Source organism: Scyliorhinus torazame, chromosome 1 (genome assembly GCF_047496885.1).
Source record: "Scyliorhinus torazame isolate Kashiwa2021f chromosome 1, sScyTor2.1, whole genome shotgun sequence".
NCBI lineage: Eukaryota > Metazoa > Chordata > Chondrichthyes > Carcharhiniformes > Scyliorhinidae > Scyliorhinus > Scyliorhinus torazame.
Window position 1 is genome coordinate 401,660,306 of NC_092707.1, and position 20,493 is coordinate 401,680,798.

General features: G+C 47.1%; 1 protein-coding gene across 1 annotated transcript in view; it reads left to right on the plus strand.

Annotated features, from left to right (window-relative positions):
- pex3 (peroxisomal biogenesis factor 3) overlaps positions 1 to 20,116 on the plus strand; it is a 31,629-nt gene extending 11,513 nt beyond the window's left edge. The window contains exons 3-12 of the mRNA XM_072513994.1: positions 1,385 to 1,466; positions 3,208 to 3,251; positions 4,495 to 4,619; positions 8,420 to 8,486; positions 11,162 to 11,216; positions 13,648 to 13,807; positions 15,337 to 15,407; positions 15,506 to 15,628; positions 17,411 to 17,507; positions 19,566 to 20,116. Coding sequence (XP_072370095.1) covers positions 1,385 to 1,466; positions 3,208 to 3,251; positions 4,495 to 4,619; positions 8,420 to 8,486; positions 11,162 to 11,216; positions 13,648 to 13,807; positions 15,337 to 15,407; positions 15,506 to 15,628; positions 17,411 to 17,507; positions 19,566 to 19,649 — 908 coding nt within the window. The 3' untranslated portion in view covers positions 19,650 to 20,116. The remainder of the gene's footprint in view (positions 1 to 1,384; positions 1,467 to 3,207; positions 3,252 to 4,494; positions 4,620 to 8,419; positions 8,487 to 11,161; positions 11,217 to 13,647; positions 13,808 to 15,336; positions 15,408 to 15,505; positions 15,629 to 17,410; positions 17,508 to 19,565) is intronic.
- The last annotated feature ends 377 nt before the right edge of the window (positions 20,117 to 20,493 follow it).

Below are 20,493 nucleotides of genomic sequence, written 5' to 3' on the forward strand. Positions count from 1 at the left end.
CCCTCTGATTTGCTGAATGAACTTGTTTCTGGCTTGTGGAGATTTGCAGTGTTCCTGGCTCAATGAGGGCAAAATCACCCAAGGCTCATGCTCCGCGAAATATAGTAACATAGAATGGCATCACACAGAAGGATGCCATTCGGCCCATCAAATCTGCACCAGTGCTTTTGAAGAGCAAGCTAGTTATACAAATAGTCGCTTGGTATCACAGAACATGAATACTGCTAAAAAGAGAGACGGGTTGCTGAACTTTTCGCATTGCACGCCTCAGGGCAAATGCAAGAATATCAAATTGCAGACAATCACAATGTTGCTGGAGGAGTAAAGGATGCTGATTGGTTGGCAAGTTGACTGACTGGCTGAGGGATTACTAAGGCACAGGCAGTGGGGAACTGTAGGCTTTCCAAGCTCTCGGGTACTGGCAACGCCTCGGCCAGTGAGAGTTGACTTACCAACCAACAGCATCCTCTTCATATGTCCTGATGAATGCAGGATGAAAAAGTTCAGCAACATGTCAGCATTAAATAATCCAGTTAGTCTCACTTGCTCTGTTCTTTCTCCATATCCCTGAAATTGTTTCTCCCTCAAACAGTTATCCAGTTCCCTTTTGAAAGCTCTGGGTGACAATCCATTGGGCTCAGTTGGGAAGTGCAGTTGTGGGACTTGGATGGAATTGGGTCTGACTACGACTCCCCCTTCCCTCTCTTTAGCCCCAAGTCCGTGTGGTCAGATAGCCCGTCAGAAGTTTTTGTCAGGCCCACTTGGGTCAGCTACCAGGAGATTGCCAGCAACTGGCAAAGGGCTCAGAACTTCCAGAGAAGAGGGGAGAATTGTTTTTTAAATTAATTTTGAGGACATGAGCATCAGTGGCAAGATTGGCATTTATTGCTCTTGCAAAAATGGTGGCGGAACTCCTTGAACCACTGCAGTCCCTGTGGTCATAAACCAGGGTGTATATATAAAATAATAGAAAATCTCTGCCTCCCTTATACAATGCAAATTGTAGATATGTCTGTGATACCTCATGCTTCATGCCAGCTCAGTTTTTGAGTTAACACTGCAAGCCCTTTAATACTTTCTGCTCCCTTCCCCTTCTCACTTATTGACCTCCCTACCTCAAACACCAGTGGCTTAATGAAGTGGTAACCGCTTAAAACTATATAAAAAAAACAACAGAATGGAGATACGATCGTTCGTCATGTCGAACATGTATAATTTCTCTGATCATTGGCGCTACTGAACTTCATTATTCTCTAAGTAAGCGTTCTGTGATAATTTGCTGTCTTTGCCCTTCATCCATGGTCAGGACTTGCAGCGAGAAGACCCGACCGAGTGGCAAAGCCTCCGATCAGCTCCTCATGCTTGTCTGTCTTTGTATTCCCAGTGCTGTCGATGCTGCCGACCCTGAGGGAAGCAATCATGCTGCATCTGAATTCAGAGAGCCTCACTGGCCTGCTGAAAAACAGGTAATGCAAGGAATAGAGCAAAGAGCTTCCTGTGAGTAATAACTGCTGCTTTAACACTAATGGCAATGCTTGTGCACAAGAGGCATTCTTGAACTGGTCTAGTACACTGGTCAATCATACTCGGGTAGTCCACAACAGGATTCCACCTTGCAGACATATATACAAGCATTGGAGCTGGTGCAGACAAGAGCAGCCAGAAAGTGCAAAGGAGCCGGATGCAAATAAAAATGAGACAAATCTAACCTTGTACAGTTTAGCAGGAGGCTTGAGTGAAGTATAAACACTGGCAGAGATCACTATGGCCAAATGACTTGTTTCTGCGCTGCAAAGTACTTCACCTGGAGGTAGCATGAGTAGTTCTGGGCACTGCACCTTAGGAAAGACATATTGGCCTCGGAGGAGGTGCAGCATAGATTTACCAGAATGATACCTGGACTCCCAAGGGTTAATTACAAGAAGAGATTGTGCAAAATAGGGCTGTGTTCCCTCCTAACCGAGAAGATAAAGGGGTGATTTGGTTGAATTTTTCAAGATATTAAGGAGAACAAGTAGGATAGATGCATAGAAACTATATCCACTGGCTGGATAGTCTGGGACTTGGAGCAAACTGGAGTGGCAAATCAAGAGTGAAATTAGTAAAAACACTTCCTCGCGCAAAGTGTGGGAGAAGTTTAGAATTCTCTTCCTCAAATTGATACGAGGTCAAATGATCACTTTAAAGCTGGGAGTGATAGATTTTTGTTAATCAAAGGTATTAAGGGATTTGGAACAAATGATGGATATGTCGAGCTAGGTTACAGATCAGCCAGGATCTCATTGAATAGGAACAGACTCGAGGGGCTAAATGGTCTCCTCCTGTCCCTATGTCCTTGTCCGTAAAAACTGCTAGGGAGGTGGGTAACTGGATGACGTAAAATACTAACTTGGCCAGGAGAGATCGAGACCTTCGGGATGCTGGGCTGGGAGTGTTGGAATGCTAGAGGGGCGAGCTTCAATAAGCCTCATGTTCCCCAAACATCAAGTTTTACAAAGATCAGGTTTCATTTGTAACCAGTGAAGTCGTCAGTTGCCCAATTTGATCTCTCCAAAAGCACTGACTTGTGCTGAGATACCGTTCCATGGATACTGGCTGACTGACAGACAGACAGCCAAGTGCTCATCCTTCATGCATGATCTAGGCTTTGAGTGACAGCAGACAGTTTGCGCTGGCCTTGCCTGAACCTGAAGCAACTTCTCAGGGACTCGTGGCTGAGCTAAAAGCGTCCGTTTATTGTAAGTAAATGCAATGTATTATTGCACGCTGTAAAATCTAAGGTTACCCGTTCCAAACTGAGAGATGCATAGGCAGCTTGGCTAAAGGCTTGGCTCCCAGCTAGATTCTCTGACACTAGTAACTCATAGCGTCATACAGCACAAAAAGAGGCTAGTGGATGGAACTCTTGATCATCCTGGATTTAACACTAAAACAGTTTATTTGACCATTAGCTTTGTGTGAGACTAGGCTGTGTACAAGTTTTCTGCCTCATTTCTGACAGTACACTACAGGTCAAGCAGTGAAGTGCATTGGGGTCCTGAGATTGTGAAAGGCACTGTATAAATGCAAGTCTTTCTTTCCATATTCAGTTTCTATTATCTGCTCAGGGCCTCTGTCAGTTCCGACAGGTATTTAAAGCCCCTCTAGTATACAGATTGAATGTGTCTAGGTCAATTGTAATGTTTTGCTTTCATGTCTTTTTTTCAGACCTACCAACAAGTTGGAGATCTGGGAAGATCTGAGGATTATAAGTAAGCTAGGTTTCTATTTTGTTTCATTTACCCATAGCTTGAGTTTAACATGGATGTTTCCCACCGGTACAGACTGGAACTCGTCATGTTGTGAGGGCAGTCCACTACGAACATTATCCTGAGGAATATCAGTGCTGGAACCCTTTGATATACCATCAATTCACTGCGAGACTATGATAACGAGTGAACATAAGGCTTTATTATCCAGGAACGTGCCTGTCAGTGTCTGCTGTACAAATGAGTGCCGCCCACAGGCAGCAGGTCTATATATCGCCCCGGGGGGGCGGAGCCAGAGGCGGAGCCCACCGGGGTTTAGTACAATAACTGGAAGTAGATCGTATTACCATTTCCTGGCCATAGGTCACAGTACTATACAGACAGCTCATATTCAGGTGAATACATTCACCACACCCTTACCTTGAATTGATATGTGCTGATGGAAATCCACCCAAGATTTGGGGGTGAGATTCTTGGGTGTGTTTGGATTGAGGAACATCTTGGTGGTACAGCAGTGAGACCCTGAAATAAATTGAAATGCTGTATTAAACGGTGCTTCCATTCACACAGCTCACTGAGAGGTCTCCGTTAACGCAATCCTCTGTTATCAGTCATGTTTCAGTATAACTGGCTATGGCTTCTTATTTCTCCATAAACTGTAGGTCTTTGCGACAGGTGAGATGTAAAGGAAATCAGTTCAAAGAAGGTTTACTGGACGGGTTGTCTTATGGGGAAAGGTTGGAGAGGTTATGTTTGTATTCACAGGAGTTTATAAGTGTAAGAGGCGACTTGATCAAAACCTTTATGATCCTGATGGGTACTGGCAGGGTGGATGTGGAGAAGTTGTTTCCTCTTGTGGGAGAAACTAGAATTAAGGGTCACTGTTTAAAAATAAGAGGTCGCTCATTTAAAACGTAGATGAGAAGAAACCTTTTCTCTGAGGGTTGAGAGTCTCTGGAACTCTCTTCCTCAAAAGGCAGTGGACGCAGATTCTTTGAATGTTTTTGAGGAAGAAAGAGATAGATTCCTTATCAACAAGGGGGTGAAAAGTTATCGGGGGTAGGCGGGAATGTGGGGTTGAGGTTAGACTTAGATCAGCCATGATCTCATTGAATGGCGGAGCAGGCTCGAGGGGCCGAGTGGCCCACTGCTCCTAATTCAAATGTATAGTCCATTATTCTCTGTACAAATTTTCATTCCTCTTTTCTTCCTTTTCCCCCACTCGCTCCCTGTTTTGCCTCTCAAGGTTTCAGCCGGAGCATCGTGGCTGTCTACAGTACCTGCATGCTAGTGGTCCTCTTACGAGTCCAATTAAACATCATCGGAGGATATATCTACCTGGACAACGCAACAGTTGGCAAGAATGGCACTGTAAGTTCACCCTGGCGTTGTACTGAACAGTGAGTTAAAAGGAAAATAATCGACAAACGGCTGAAAATAAAAACAACAGAAAATGCTGTAAATGTACAGATCCCAACAGGCAACTATGAAGAGAAAATATATCATCATAGAATTTACAGCGCAGAAGGAGGCCATTCAGCCCATCGAGTCTGCACCGGCTCTTGGAAAGAGCACCATACCCAAGGTCAACACCGCCACCCTATCCCCATAACCCAGTAACCCCACCCAATACTAAGGGCAATTTTGGACACTAAGGGCAATTTATCACGGCCAATCCACCTAACCCGCACATCTTTGGACTGTGGGAGGAAACCGGAGCACCCGGAGGAAACCCACGCACACACGGGGAGGATATGCAGACTCCGCACAGACAGTGACCCAAGCCAGAATTGAACCTGGGACCCTGGAGCTGTGAAGCAATTGTGCTATCCACAAGGCTACCGTGCTGTCAGCAATAACTCCCATTTATAAAGCACCATCAGCGTAAAATGTCTCAAGTGCTTCCCTGGAGTGTTACCAAACCACATTGATACCAAGCCAAATAAGGAGATCAAGCCAGATAAGGCTCAGAGAGATGGGTTTAAGGAGGCTCTAAAGGGAGGAAAGACGTTTTGAGAGGGAATTCCAGATTTTATAGCCGAGGCAACTGCAGGCACAATTATGAACTGAGGTGACTAAAATTATGGGTTCGTAAGAACCAGAATTGCAGTATCTCCAGGATTGGAGGTTACATAGGTAAGAATGTGAGGTCTTGTGCAGTGGGTCGTGTCCCTGCCTCCGCTGAGCCAAAGGTTCTGAGTTCAAGACACACTCCAGGACCTGATGACTAAGGAAGGTGCGTTCGTAATGCAGCCAAACAGATGGCTTATCAACGTGCAAATCCATCCAGCACACAAATGACAGGCGTTCTCCCCCAGAGATATTCCTGGTCAGCCTTGTGATGGAAAGAACATTGTAGCCTCTACAGTCACTGTCCACAGCTCCAGACTGCAACCCACATGTAAAAGTGCATGCTGCCACAACAACCCGGACTCCCTCAGTGAGCTGTATCTCGCCACCACAGAGATAGCGGGGCAAGGCTATAGAGGGACTTGTAAACGACGATGAGAATTTAAGGACTCTTTGTCAGAGTGCCTTGATGAAAGATCTGAGCCTGGACATTAATCTACCTTTTCTCTGTACAGATGGTGGCAGGCCTGATGAATATTTCCAGCATTTTGTGTTATGAAGCAGCACGTTTAGACTCGAGTGCCCATTCAGTTTCCAGCCTTTTCACCCGTGTTTAGATTGTGTTTAATTCACTGGAAAGGAAGCTGCAGAAAATAACCCATCTACCCGTCTATCGGGAATGTTAATGATTGATAATTTCATCGACCCAGAACCCAAAGAATCACTCAATTATCACTCATCCTTTACAAAGTACACGGATGAGCACCTGGCACGTGATAACATTCAAGGCTACGGGCCAAGTGTTAGCAAATGGGATTAGGTAGATAGGCCAGATGATTTTCATGTGTCGGTACAGAACAGATGGGCCGAAGGGCCTCTTCACTATATTTTCTGTGATTGCAGTATATAAAGGGCAAAGACAATATAACCACTGCAGTACTTAATCGTACCATGAGGTGACACTGTGAACAGGGTAGATATCTGTGAGCATTGAGTGGAATCGCGACATAAAATGGCAGTAATCCCTGTGCCAGTTTCTGCAATGGGTCAGTAAGTAGTGGGCTCAAGGCCCATTCTAGAACACGAGCACATAATCTAGTCCGCAAAGAAAGCGCTGCATTTTTCTTCCGACCCAGTTTGGAATCTGCTCCACACGCAAGATACAGTGGGTGCCAGGAATCTGAAATGGGACCAGAAAATGGTGGAAACACGCGGCAGATGTGGCAGCATCCGGAGAGAGAAACAGAGCGAAGGTCTCGGGTTGATGAGCTTTTTGTCAGAACTGAAACATTAACTGTGTCCATCTCTCCCACAGATGCCGCACATTTTCAGTCCTCTTGTTGGAATCTCCTTGTCCATCAAATCAGGGGTCCTGCAGTGCCCTAACCAACAATCCTCCATCAACTAGCAGTCCCACAAATGATCACTCGTGACATTCTTCTTTATGGGATCTTGCTGTGCGCAGACATCTGCTCTGTTCTTGAGCAACAACGGCCGGCGCACACTTCCAAGTTGATTTAGTTTCATTTCATGCATGTTGCGATTACCACCATCCAGTTATTTCATGCGATTCCACTCAAATGCTCACAGATATGTATCCTGTTCTCCAGCACCACCTCATGGCAGGATTAAATACTGCAATACCCGATGAACAAGGGATTTTCTGGATAACAATGAAATTATCAAACATTTACATTCCTGACAGGGATTGTAGAAGAGCTACTTCCTGCATGGGCCCTTGCTATTGAATTAAATGACCAGACTGCTTATCCCACATCCAGTACTGGGTGAGCAGAAATTTCCTCCGATTAAACGTTGTCCATTGTTTTCGGTACCTGCTCTGAACTCCGTTCCCTAGTAACCGACTCCACCCCTCTCCCTGGCCACTGTCTAAGATTAAACCAGTCTGTTTGCAACATTGATATCACATGTGACGCCAAGATGCGCTCCAACCCCATATTCACACCATCGTGAAGACTGCCTATTTCCACCTCCACAACTTTGTCCCTGCCTCAGCTCATTTGCTGCTGAAAACCTCGTTCGTGCCTTTGTTACCTCCAGACATGACTATTCAAACACACTTTACCTTTCCTCCCACATTCTACCCTCCGATAGCTGAGCTCATCCAAAACTCTGCTGCCCATATCTCAACTTGCACTCAAACAAGTTTGCTGATCACCCACGTGCTCGCTGACCTACATTGACTCCCGCTCCAGGGACATGCTAATTTAAAAACCCATCCTTGTTTTCAGAACCCTCCCTGACCTCCCACTCCCTATCCTTGTACTCTCCTCCAGTCTCACAACGCTCCGGGGTATCGGCGCTCCTCTAAACCTGGCCTCGTTTGTAACCCCCGCTCGGACACTAAGCTCTGCAATTCTCTCCCTAAACCTCTCCGCCTCTCTATCTCTCTCCTCCTTAAATACATTCCTTAAAGCTGACAACTTTAACCAAGATTTTGACCTCTGGACCTAATAACTCTGTATATGGCTCAGCACCATACTTTATAATGATACTGTGAAGTGTCTTCGGACTTTTCATTATGTTACAGGTGCTAAGTTGTATGTACACGATTTTAGTGGTGACACAAATATGAGGTTGTAAGCTACTCAGGATCAATTATTTTTTAAATTAAATTTAGTGTACCCAATAATTTTTTCAATTAAGTGGCAATTTAGCGTGGCCAATCCACCTAGCCTGCACATCTTTGAGTTGTGGGGGTGAAACCCATGCAAACACATGGAGAATGTGCAAACTCCACACGGACAGTGACCCAGGGCCGGGATCGAACCTGGGACCTCGAAGCTGTGAGGCAGCAGTGCTAAGCTGTGAGGCAGCAGTGCTAACCACTGTGTCGCCGTGCTGCCATGGATCAATTCTGACGCCAAGGTTGCAAACGGTCTGGCTTAATCTCACTGTTGCCAGGGAGAGGGATGCAGTCAGTAGCTAGAGAACAGGTTAGAAAATATAAACATAAATATAAGGTGCTTTTATTGTTGTAGGACGTGGAATAAGGTGCTTTAACACTTAGTTTTTTCTGCTACACCTTATTGTCGGCCGGTAGCATTGCACATTCACGTTGTATTTTGCTTGTGTCGCAGGCCCCTTTAGCTCCTCCTGAGGTACAGCAGCAATACTTGTCGAGTATACAGCACCTGCTTGGAGACGGTAAGTGTGCTTGCTGTGTTTGTCAGATTATCTTGGGTGTAAAGGGGCTGCATGATAGTAGCACAGTGCTCCTGGAGACCCGGTATGTTGAGTTTAAAATCCACCACCACAGTTGCAAAGTTTAAACTCAGTTACTTCAAAATCTCTGAAGTTAAAAAGCTAACATCTTTAATAGTCATCATGAAACAACCAGATTCTCAAAAAAAAGAACATCTGACTCGCTGATGTCCTTTAGAGAAGGAAATCTGCCCTCCTCACCCATTCTGGCCTATACATGACTCCAGGCCCCCAGCAATGAGCCCACGAGGAAAAGGTAGAGAGTGGGATTAGCTGAATTGCTCTCTGAGAGCCAGTACAGATCAACAGGCTGGACGGCCTCATCCTGTGCTAGAATCATTCAATGACCTTCCACTTTGCTGCATCCCCTCTTATACAATATATTATCCATCAAATTTCTCCCTCTCTTTAACACTGAAGAAGAATCGTATGAACTCGAAACATTAATTCTCTTTCTCTCTCCACAGATGCTGCCAGACCTGCTGAGTTTTTCCAGTATTTTCTGTCTTTTTCCTATGATTCTACATGGCTGACTTTATTTGCCCTCTGAAATGGCCCAGCAAGCTACTCCGTTAGGGCTGATCAATAATTGCGAGCCTTGCCAGAATGCTCACGATTTTGCAAATGAGTAAAAAGAATGCTGTGTGCAATAATTGTGCGTAGTGGTGGCCACCATACTGTAAAACATCAATGGGAAGAGGCAGTCTCTCTCTTTGCCCAGGGCTCTCCCACGCAAAACCCTGTACTAACCAGCTGGCCAAGAGTGAGTCCGCTGCAAAGAATTGGTCATGTGTTTCTGGAACAGTTGGCGGGCACGTCGTAAACTGTCCCGTCACTCCGGGAGCTCAGGAAGCACCGGATTACAACATGAGAGTTGGAGGGAGGCCTTGCTGCTGGAATCTGGCCTTCATTAACTGAACAATCAGAGAACACAGATTGAAGGTTATTGGTGTCAAAGTCGGAGCGGTGGGGGAAAGAGAGAGATGAGAATTTTTTTTTTTTTACACGTGAATTATTACACTCTGGAATACACTCGGAAAGTCTGGTGGAAGCAGATACAATCATAATTTCTAAAAGCCAATCAGATATATATACTTGAAAAGGGAACGTTTGGAGGGATATGAGGAAAAAGCAGGAGTAGTTTATCCTAATTGGATTAGCTCATTGACAGTGTCAGCACGATGATTCCAATGGGTGTCTTTTGCTGTGGATGGTTCTCTGAATCGGCCCTCGTAAGTCCTGGGTTAGGTGACTGGGTAGAGAGACACAATTACCTGCTGCTAAAGCTCTCCACCAGTGGGTGGGGCTGTGCCCACACAGTGGTCCGGAGTATTGTGACAATGGACTCGCCTTTCTATAGTGAGAGTTGCTCCTTCTGAGGACCGTCTAAATATCTGCAGTCACGCAAGAATATCAGGAGCAGGAGTCTGGCGGGTTATTGTGTGAATTCTTTGCTGATGTACCTCAGCACCACTTTTAGCCCTATTGCTTGACACGCTTAGTATCCAAAAGCATATTAATCTCTACTTTGGATGTACTCGGTGACTGAGCATCCACAGCCCTCTGGAATTCCAAAGGTTCGCAGCTCTCTGAATGAAGACATTTCTCCTCATCGCAGTCTTAAATGTTTGTTGCAGGGGAGAATGGAAAACAAAAGTTTTGCTGCAGTTGAACAGAATGTTGGTGAGCCCACCCCTGGAGTACTGTTTTTGTCTCCTTGCCTAAGGAGCAGTTCAGAGAACGTTCACTCAACTGATTCCTGGGGTGCGACATTATCTTGCAAGGAAAGGTTGGACAGACTGGGCCCGTATCCATGGAAGTTTCTAAGAACAAGAAGTGAAATGCATAAGATCGTGAGAGGCGTGGAAGCTGCGAGAATGTTTCCTGGTGTGGAAGAGAATAGAACCGGGAGGTGGGGGCATGGTTTAAAAATAAGGGCTCTCGCATTTTAAGACAGATGAGGAGGATTTCTTCTCTCTGTGGTCGTGGGTCAGTGGAATTCTCAGTAGAGTTGGCCCTGAGTGAGACATACTTTTGGTTGACGAGGGTTGTGAGGGTAGAAAGGAAAGTGGAGTTGAAGCCTCAATCGGGTCAGTCATGATCTTATCAAATGGCAGAGCAGGCTTGAGGCACCAAATAGCCCACCTACTCTGCTCCTTATTGTGAGAGCATGCTCCCTAGTTTTGGACTCCTGGAAGTTCCAATGAAATCACCCCATATTCTTCTAAGTCCAGAGAATTTAAGCCCATGCTGATGAATCTCTCCGCCTCACATCCAGTCCCACGACAGGGACGGGGTTTGGTGGTAATCCTTTTGGAGATGGCGGATAGGATAACAATAACATTGCAATTGTTCTTTATTTATCCGAGCTTTTCAGAGGAGTGTTAAGACCAGGCTGAGGTCATGTTAAAGTGTCTGTGTGTTTGGCAGGCCGGGAGTCTCCAACAGTGGCTCGTTACAACCACGGGAACAGGAGTCTCCACGGCTACCAAGAATAGAGCCCTTCCATGACCCTTGCTGGTGCTGGGAGAGCGGTCAACTGAAGTCTGCCCAGCTGGAAAGCCCCTTTAGACTACATCTGAGCATCTAATGATAGCTGTTTGTGTTTCTGTGTTTAGGTTTGAATGAACTGATTACAGTGGTGAAGAAAGCTGTGCAGAATGTGATTGGAAAGTAAGTATCATGGTGTCTGTCAATATTCCGCTTCAGTGTCCAAACAAGATGGAGCCACAAATCTCATGCTCAGATTTGAACAGTTTCCACGTTGTCCTGCATTTAAAAAAGAACTGAAAGACAGAGCTGGCATTTAAATAGCACTTGCATGACCCCAAGATTTTTACAGCCAACAAAGTATAGATTTTGTTGTAATGTTGGAAATGCTGCAGCTACTTTATACACAGCAGGCTGTCTCACACAACAGTGAGATAATGATCTCTTAACCCCCTGGCACCCCAGTGTCAGATTTGGGGTTAACCCCAAAGATGCGCTCAATCCCTCTCGGAAGTTCCCAGGTAAGTGTTTACGCGGCAATTGTCCAGAAGCGCTAACTTCCCCTGGACAACTGCGCTGGGAACCATCCGACAAAGCGATTCAAGTTGCTAAACTTAGGATCACGCTGCCAGTGATACGCTAATAGTTACTCTGAAAGAGTTAGAAAAAATGAAAGCACTTCTAACTTCAGCATTACTATTTTAAACACCCAGACCGAGCCTCGCAAGGGAAACCCCGCTACATCCCCTCCCCCAAATATACACCCCCTGATGAATATGCCGTAAAAAAGGGGGCATGTCCTCCTTTGCTCGGCTTCTTTTGCAGTTCGCCACTGGAGCCGGGACCGCGCTGCGCTGCCTGAATCTCCGCCAGCCTGACTCCGGAAGGTCCTGTGAGACAGGTACTTTAGAACTTTACAGGTAAGTGAGTACAGAGTGGTAATCCACCACTGATTAGAACTCTGAGCACGTTATGGCCCAATCCGAATGCTTTTGTGATGCTGATTGAGAGTAAACGTTGCCCCCGGAAACCAGTGAACACTCCCCAGCTCTTCTTCGAAATAGTGACATGGGATCTTTTAAATTAGCCTAAGCGGGCAGATGACGATTTTGTTTAACGTCCCATCCTGAGAGTACCCCACCATTGAGCGTCACCTAACTGGAGCAAGGTGGGAAGGTCCAGCAGAAGTTGTGTTGCCAGCTCTCCTGGATTATACTGGAGCCTCAGCAGCTGGAGATCAAACCCCTGGAGAGTGCTGAGAGCAAAATTATGGGGGCCTTAACAAAAGGTGTTTTTCCTTTGAAAAGTTTTGTTTCTCGGTTGAAAACGTATTGAAGTTAGAATTTTTTCAAATTCATTTATGGGATGTGGGCCTTTATTGCCCATCCCTAATTGCCCTTGCAAAGGTGGTGGTGAGCTGCCTTCTTGAACCACTGCAGTCCATGTGGTGTAGGTACACCCACTGTGCTGAGAGGGAGGGACTTCCAGGATGTTGACCCAGCGACAGTGAAGGAACGGCAATATATTTCCAAGTCAGGATGGTGAGTGACTTGGAGGGGAGCTTGCATGAGGTGGTGTTCCCATGTGTCAGCTGCCCTCATCCTTAGAGGTCATGTGTTGTAAGGTGCTGTCGAAGGAGCCTTGGTGAGTTACTGCAGGGCATCTTGTAGATGGTACACACGGCTGCCACTGTGCGCCAGTGGTGGAGAGAGTGGATGTTGTAGGTGACGGATGGGGTGCCAATCAAGTGGGCTGATTGTCCTCAATGGTGATGGTGACAAATAAAGACTGTTTAACTGAACAGGGCTAAAGAAAGACTATGGTTATGTGTTGCAACCTCCAGTAAAATGTCCAGCCAGAATTGGTAACCTTCAAAGGAAGTCAAAGATCCCCCTTGCTGTTAAGGTATTTTCCAATAGCCTGTTCATGCCCAGCCCTCTCTGCTAAACAGCTGTACTTGCACATATCTTGTGGTCTTTCTAAAGGACTACTGATATCTTTATGTTCACTGGGATACAGATACATAAATCATTAAAAGTAGCAATGCAAGATAAGATAAAAAAACACAGCATTGGCTTACTGTCTTGAATAATAATAATAATGGCTTATTGTCACAAGTCGGCTTCAATGACGTTACTGTGAAAAGCCCCTAGTCGCCACATTCCGACGCCTGTTCAGGGAGGCTGGAACGGGAATTGACCCCGCGCTGCTGGTCTTGTTCTGCTTTACAAACCAGCTGTTTCGCCCACTGTGCTAAACAGGGACTGGTTGAGGTGAATGGCAAATGGGATTAGGTAGGCAGGCCAGGTGTTTTTCATATGTTGGTGCAGAATCGATGGGCTGAAGGGCCTCTGCTGTATTATTCTGTGAAAAGCCTAAATGCGTTTAAAGGGAAACTGGATCAACCCATGCATGTTACTGAATGATGCAGCAGACTTGAAGAGCCTACTCCAGCTCATACGTTCTGTGTTCCGAAAGGATTAGAGGGATAGATTGATATGAAGGGGAATGGGAGGAGGCTTGTGTGGAGCATAGACACCTGCTTCTTGTGCTATAAAGACTTTGTAAGCCTAGGCTGTATGAGTGCTAACGCCCAGTTTGTTTCTCCACACAGTGTGTCGCTGAAGCAGTGCGTGTCACTGCAGGAGCTGGAACGGTATCTGGGTGAAATCCGGCAGCTGGTAGAGCATCGCGGTCAGTCCAGTGAGCCAGAGACTGGGTCCCCGCTGTGTTGGTATCTAATTCCCAATGAGGAGAGCACCTTAGCCTCCCAGGTATGGTTTGACTCTAAACGAGCACCAATGTGCCCTGAAGCCAATCGGGTACGTTGCTACATGAGTGCTCTTTCTATGATTCCTCCATCGTTCTCCCTGACTGTTTGCTTGGACACAAGCCCTCGAATCCATCACTCGACTCGCCATTTTTCATTTGTCACCCTCAGTGGCAAATTGTTGGAAGACTAGTTCAACCGCTGACACCTCACTGCAGAGTCTCAACCTGCCACCGGCTTCCAGCCTGACTTCATTGGATAACAGGCTAAGGTCTGAGCCAGGTTGCCCTTTCCTAACCCAGAGCTACTGAGTCCAGTTGTAGCACCACAACTGAGAGCATCTGATTCAGCACAGACTGACTGACGTTGGAAACTGGGACCTTCTCGGTCCGCGTGAGTCAGCTACGCCCTGGACAGCATCACTAATGCTTTAACACACAGTCACTTTTATTTCTCCCCTTTTTGTTGATATCTCAGCATCCAGTATTCCAGGGCTGATTGGCCTCTTCCGCCATCTTGACTCTGAACCCAGCTGTAAGGTACTGCAGGGAAGTGGCCTTTGGCTATCTCCTCTCTGCTCCCTGGCACCACTTGGTACACAGCAGCTGCTTTCCCCTAGTGTTGAAAAACCATTTGGTTTCGGCCTATACTCTGCTGCTGTGCATTGGCACTGGGAGTTTGCAGTATGGTTTCATACAAAGCAGCAATGCAGTTTCATTGGCATCTAAACTCTCAGTCCTCCTGGGGCATTCTGTCTGGTACACACTATGACAGAGTGCAGCCTTCTGGCTCAGTGTAAATCCGCATCACATTCTTATAGAATCCCTAAGTGCAGAAGGAAGTAATTTGGTCCTTCGAATCTGCACCAACCCTCTGAAGAAAGAGGCCCGATCTCCATAGCCTCCACCTAACCTTTGGATACCAAGAGGCAATTTAGCATGGCCAATCCACCTAAACTGCACATCTTTGGACTGTGGGAGGAAACCCACCCAGACACGGAGAGGAAGTGCAGACTCCGCGCAGTCACCCAAGGTCAGAATTGAACCCGGGTCCCTGGCGCTGTGAGGCAGCAGTACTAACCACTGTGCCACCGAGCCGCCCATTCAATCTACTGTCTTCTTCGGCCGCCCAGATAGCCTAACCCACAGTAGCCTCAAGACCCTGTTATCAACTGAATTACGTTCCGCGGGAAGCTGTGATATGGCTGTCCCTCTTAGTAGTATTCCCCAATTCTTTCTAACTCACAGCAAGACCAGGACCGAGAAGCGTTGTACAGAGAAGTGTTGAGACAAGCAAAAGAATTGGACAGAGCATGCAATTAGTTGATGGAAAACAAATGCCCATGGCTCTTGAGCATGAGTCCAAAGAATTCCATTTTCTACTGCCCTCACAGGCAGTGTCCCCCATCAGTCGAGGCCATGAATCAGTTTGGAAGCCTGTGTCCCACAGCCAGGTTAGATTTGTGCTAATGCATGAGGTCTAATGTAAGATCTGTCATTGAAATTTCTATAAAATCTTATTTTTTCCCCACAGGCTTGTGGTTTGACAGAGAAGGATGTGACCACATTGAAACTTCTAAACGAAACTAGAGATATGCTGGAAAGGTCTGTATGAGATTTAGCTGAGGCGTCTAAATTCAGTCGCTAAAACCAAAGCAAAATGGCGATTGTTAACTATCTATTACTTTATATAAATGTTACAGTCCAGACTTCAACACAGTTTTGAATTCCTGCTTGAATCGGGGATTTAGCCGACTGCTGGACAACATGGCAGAGTTCTTCAAACCAACAGAGCAAGAACTGGCCCAAAATGGAAAGATCAACAGGTCAGTGCATCTCCGCAGCGCAATGCACCACTCGAGAGGTGAGAGCAGGAGAAATGTGGCCAGAGCTAGCGGTATACAGAAACCTTGCTTTGAGTAGAGGTGACAAAAACAAATAAGTTGTACCAAACCTTTATAAATCACCTGCTAGACCTCAGCTGCAGTCCAGTGCCCAGTCTCGGGCACCATGCCCAAGGCCTTGCGAGATTGGAATGACACCAGGGATAAGGGTCTTCCATTACGTGGAGAAACTGGGATCCTTCTCCTTCGAGCAGAGAAGATTAAGAGGAGGTTTAATAGAGTGTTAAAGATTATGAGGGTTTTGATAAATGAAAAATAGGGAGAAATTATTTCCACAGACTGGAGGATCAGTAACCAGAGGCCATCGGCCTTAAGATAAGCGGCAAAATAGCTAGAGTGGAAATGAGAAATGTTTTCACTTATGATCTGGAAGTCACTGCCTGGAAGGTTGCTGGACGCAGATTTCTTCCCTTTCAAAAGGAATGTTTTAAAAGCTCATTCAGGGGTTGTGGCCGTTGTTGCTCGGGCAGCATTTTGTGCCCGTCCCTAATTGCAATTGGGTAAGTCCTTGGAAGAGGAAACATTTTCAGCATTGGAAGGTATTGAGTCGCTCATTCAAAGAGCTGGCACAGCCACATTGGGCCAAGTGGCCTCCTTTGCTGTACAATTTTGTGAGTTGCTTGATTATTCTGGTAACCTTGAGAGGAGATTTGAGTTAAAGCTTTTGAAGAAAAGACCCAGAAGTGAGCGTACCTGCTGGCCCTGCCTCCCTCAGATTAACAGGAACCACAGGACTGATGATTGCACGCCAGACACCTGCCCTGACAGAACAGGGCTGTAGTCTGCCGAGACCTGCCCAGGTCAGGACCCAGTCCCCTGGCAGAGTCCCACTCGACTGCAAGAATGTGCCGGATGCGACAAGGCTATTTAACCAATTGGCCGACAACATGGTACTGTTCTTCAAGCTGGCAAAAGCAGACTTGTCTTGCACAGGAGGAATCATCCAGCCAGCCCTCAAACCTCTGCCTTTCACACCTGGTTGCCATTCCCCTGTCAAACGTAGCCCCTAGCGCCACAACAACAAAAGCTAAACGCTGCTGGCTGCTGTCAATCTGAAATAAAACAGAAAATGTTGGGAATACTCGACGGGTCAGGCAGCACCTGCAGAGAGAGAAACTGAGTTAACGTTTTAGCCATGGGTGTTACCTGACCCGTCGAGTATTTCCAGCATTTTCTGTTTTATTTCAGATTGACAGTAACCGCAGTACCATGTTTTTTTCCCAATGCCGTCAGCTCCCACCCAGCAGTCTGCTCCATACATGCACCATCCTCCATCTAAACCCAGAACCACCTTCCTGCTTCTTCAATTTGGGTTTTCGATTATATCCTTTGTGATCATCAGTACCTCAGCTAATCTTCCCGGGCTCCAGGAACTCAGTAGTAAAAGGAGATTATATTCTTGGCTGGCTGAAGATTAGTATTGATGATGGCCCTGACAAGCTTCTGAGGTTTTAGATTGTATGTGGAGATTGATGGGGAGATGTTTATAAAGGTCAGTCCACAATGATTGTGGCCTGATGTGCCTTAGAGCAGTAGGCTTGGGCTGATTACACCCTTCATACGTGGCTGTTAACTGGGCTGAGAGAGCAGTGGGCTGACAGCAGACAGGTCTGTGAGTTCCTCACATCCTACACTTATTAATCAGTTGCACAAACAACCAGTTGTCCCTCTCACTTCACATTTATTATTCTCTATTCCTGGCAGCTTGTCCAATATTCAACTTCCCCTCGCTAAAATCATCCCGATTATTAATGGGCAGATACACTCGACCTGCAGTGAGACACCCAGCCATTTTGTTCAGGTGAGCATTACGTCATTTTGTGGATGCAGTTCTCCTGCTCGCTGCATCCTCACTTCGTGACAATCGGTTCCCGATTTCCCATCATCCCTAATGCATTTCTTCCTGGATCTCAAAAGTACCGGAATCTCCTGCACTCCATACTGTCAATTAAACATTGTTTCTCAACTTGTTTTCCCTCTCTCTCACTAGTTTCACCCAGGGCTATACCTTCCAATGTTTGTCTTGGCCTTCCCAGTTTTTAAAGTCATGTTTCTTTATTTGTTTATGGGGTGTGGGCGTCGCGGGCTGTGCCAGCATTTATTGCCCATCCCTGAGGGCATTTAAGAGTCAACCATATTGCTGTGGATCTGGAGTCACATGTAGGCCAGACCAGGTAAGGACGGCAGATTTCCTTCCCTAAAGAACATTAGTGAGCCAGATGGGGTTTTACGACAATCGACAAAGATTTTATGGCCATCATGTGACTTTTAATTCCAGAATTTTTTTAATTGAATTCAAATTCCGCCATCTGCCCTGGTGGGATTCAAGCCCAGGTCCCCAGAGCGTTACCCCGGGTCTCTGGATTACCCGTCCAGCAACAATAACATTATGCCACTGCAATTGTCTTTATAGTTTGATACTGCCTGGATCTTGCCCTCTTTTAGATTCCCCACTGATCTACCTTGGCTCCAGCTTGGACTGATTGCTGTCTAATGCACAGCATTGGATCAAAGCTCCACTCTGCAGCACTCAGAATTAAAGCTGGCCACTATTGTGCAGAGTCAGGAATCATAAGCGGGATTCTCCGAAATCGGCGCGATGTCCGCCGACCGGCGCCAAAAACGGCGCGAATCAGTCCGGCATCGCGCCGCCCCAAAGGTGCGGAATTCTCCGCATCTTATGGGGCCGAGCCCTCACCTTGAGGGGCTAGGCCCGCCCCGGACTGATTTCCGCCCCGCCAGCTGGCGGGAAAGGCCTTTGGTGCCCCGCCAGCTGGCGCGGAAATGACTTTGCCGTGCGGCGCATGCGCGGGAGCGTCAGCGGGCACTCACGGCATCCCCGCGCATGCGCAGTAGAGGGGGTCTCTTCCGCCTCCGCCATAGTGGAGACCATGGCGAAGGCGGAAGGAAGAGAGTGCCCCCACGGCACAGGCCCGTCTGGATTGGTGGGCCCCGATCGCAGGCCAGGCCACCGTGGGGGCACCCCCTGGGGCCAGATCGCCCCGCGCCCCCCCCCCCCCCCCCCCCCCCCCCCCCCCCGGACCCCGGAGCCCGCCCGCGCCGCCTTGTCCCGCCAGTAAGAGAGGTGGTTTGATTCTTGCCGGCGGGACAGGCATTCCAGCAGCGGGACTTCGGCCCATCACAGGCCGGAGAATCGCCGGGGGGCGGGGGGGGGGCCGCCAACCGGCGCGGCGCAATTCCCACCCCTGCCGAATATCCGGTGCCAGAGAATTCGGCAACCGGCGGGGGCGGGATTCACGCCAGCCCCCGGCGATGCTCCGATCCGGCGGGGGGGTCTGAGAATCCCGCCCCACATGTCTTTCTGTAAGAAAACCTGGAACAAACAAGGAAGGTGAAGTTGGAGCCTGTACCTGATGTGTATTGAACATAAACCGCCAAGTCTGCCCCAATTTTTTTCCCCTTCTCTTTATTGGAACTACATTATCTTTCCATACCCTCATGCCTCCAATTTAAAATTCTCAGTCTTGCATTCAAATCTCCTCATGGCTTTGCCTTCTCCGTATCTGTTCAAGCTCTTCCGGCCCATAACCCTCCCCCAAGAGCTGTCTATTCCCTCAATTCTGGCTTCTTCTGCATTCCCCCTGCACCGCTCACACCTATGTTCCAATACTGGGGACTATGCCCTCAGTCACCTTGGACCCATGATACGGAATTCTCTCCACCTCCCCTTCTTTAAAAGTCACCTCTTTGACCCAGCTTTAATTGCTCCTCTTGACTGTTCTCCATTTGTATCTGATTGTTCCTTCTCGAAAGATCCCCGGCTGCTCTCCTGTGGTAAAGGTGGTGGTTGCTCTATAAATGCATGTGTTGCTGAGTGTCTGCTCTCATTGCTGCCCAGGATCTGCTGCTGATGGAACAGGTGAAGGACTTTGCTGCCAATGTCTACGAAGCATTCAGCTCCCCTCAACAGCTGGAGAAGTGACCCTCAGCGAGCAGCTCTCAGGACGAGGGACAGCCAAGCCCAAGCTCACACCTTGCCCGAGATGACGTGAAATGCATCAGTCCTGCAGCGTTCCCATGAGACAGGTGCCAGCACCTGTACCTGCCACACTGTCACTAACAACTGTGTGGCGTTAACCTTTTCTGAATCTTTACAGACATGATTACATTAATCTGCCTGTAACTATTTTGTATCATACTGTTATTTGTATCACTGTATTGTAGATTATAATCTGCGTGCAACTGGATACAGGATTCTCCAGGTAGTGTAGGTATATATTTTTACTGCAGTATGTTCCAGCCCAGATTGAAAACGATTAAGTAAATAGTAATATATGTTGCTAGCTGGCACCTCTTTCTTTGACGTTACTCGTTTGGTTTCCTTGCTCCTGGAACCTCCTGGTTTAGTATTGTCTTGTATAGTATTAAAAGAATATCAAACCAAGGCCATTTCTCTTGTCCAAGGTGTCTTATTATGCAAATACAGACAGTAGAACACAGGTTCGATTGGGCTATTATTTGAGGCCTCTGAATTACTGCTTCGGTAACAGAACCACAATGCTAACGTGCCCCTCTCCAGGCAGTTCAAAATAATTAGGCATTTAATAAGAGTGCCACACGAGCTTGCCAGCAAAGTTGAAGCCCAAGGAATAAAAGCACAGATTGTGGCTGGGTGACAGGACAGGGGTGAACAGTTGTTTTTGGATCTGGAGGATGGTATACAGTAGGGATTCTCAAGAGGTCGATAATGAGGATGCAGCTTTTCTTGATATATTAATGACCGAGGGCAGAGTTTTCCCACGCGACGGGTGTAATGGTGGATGGGA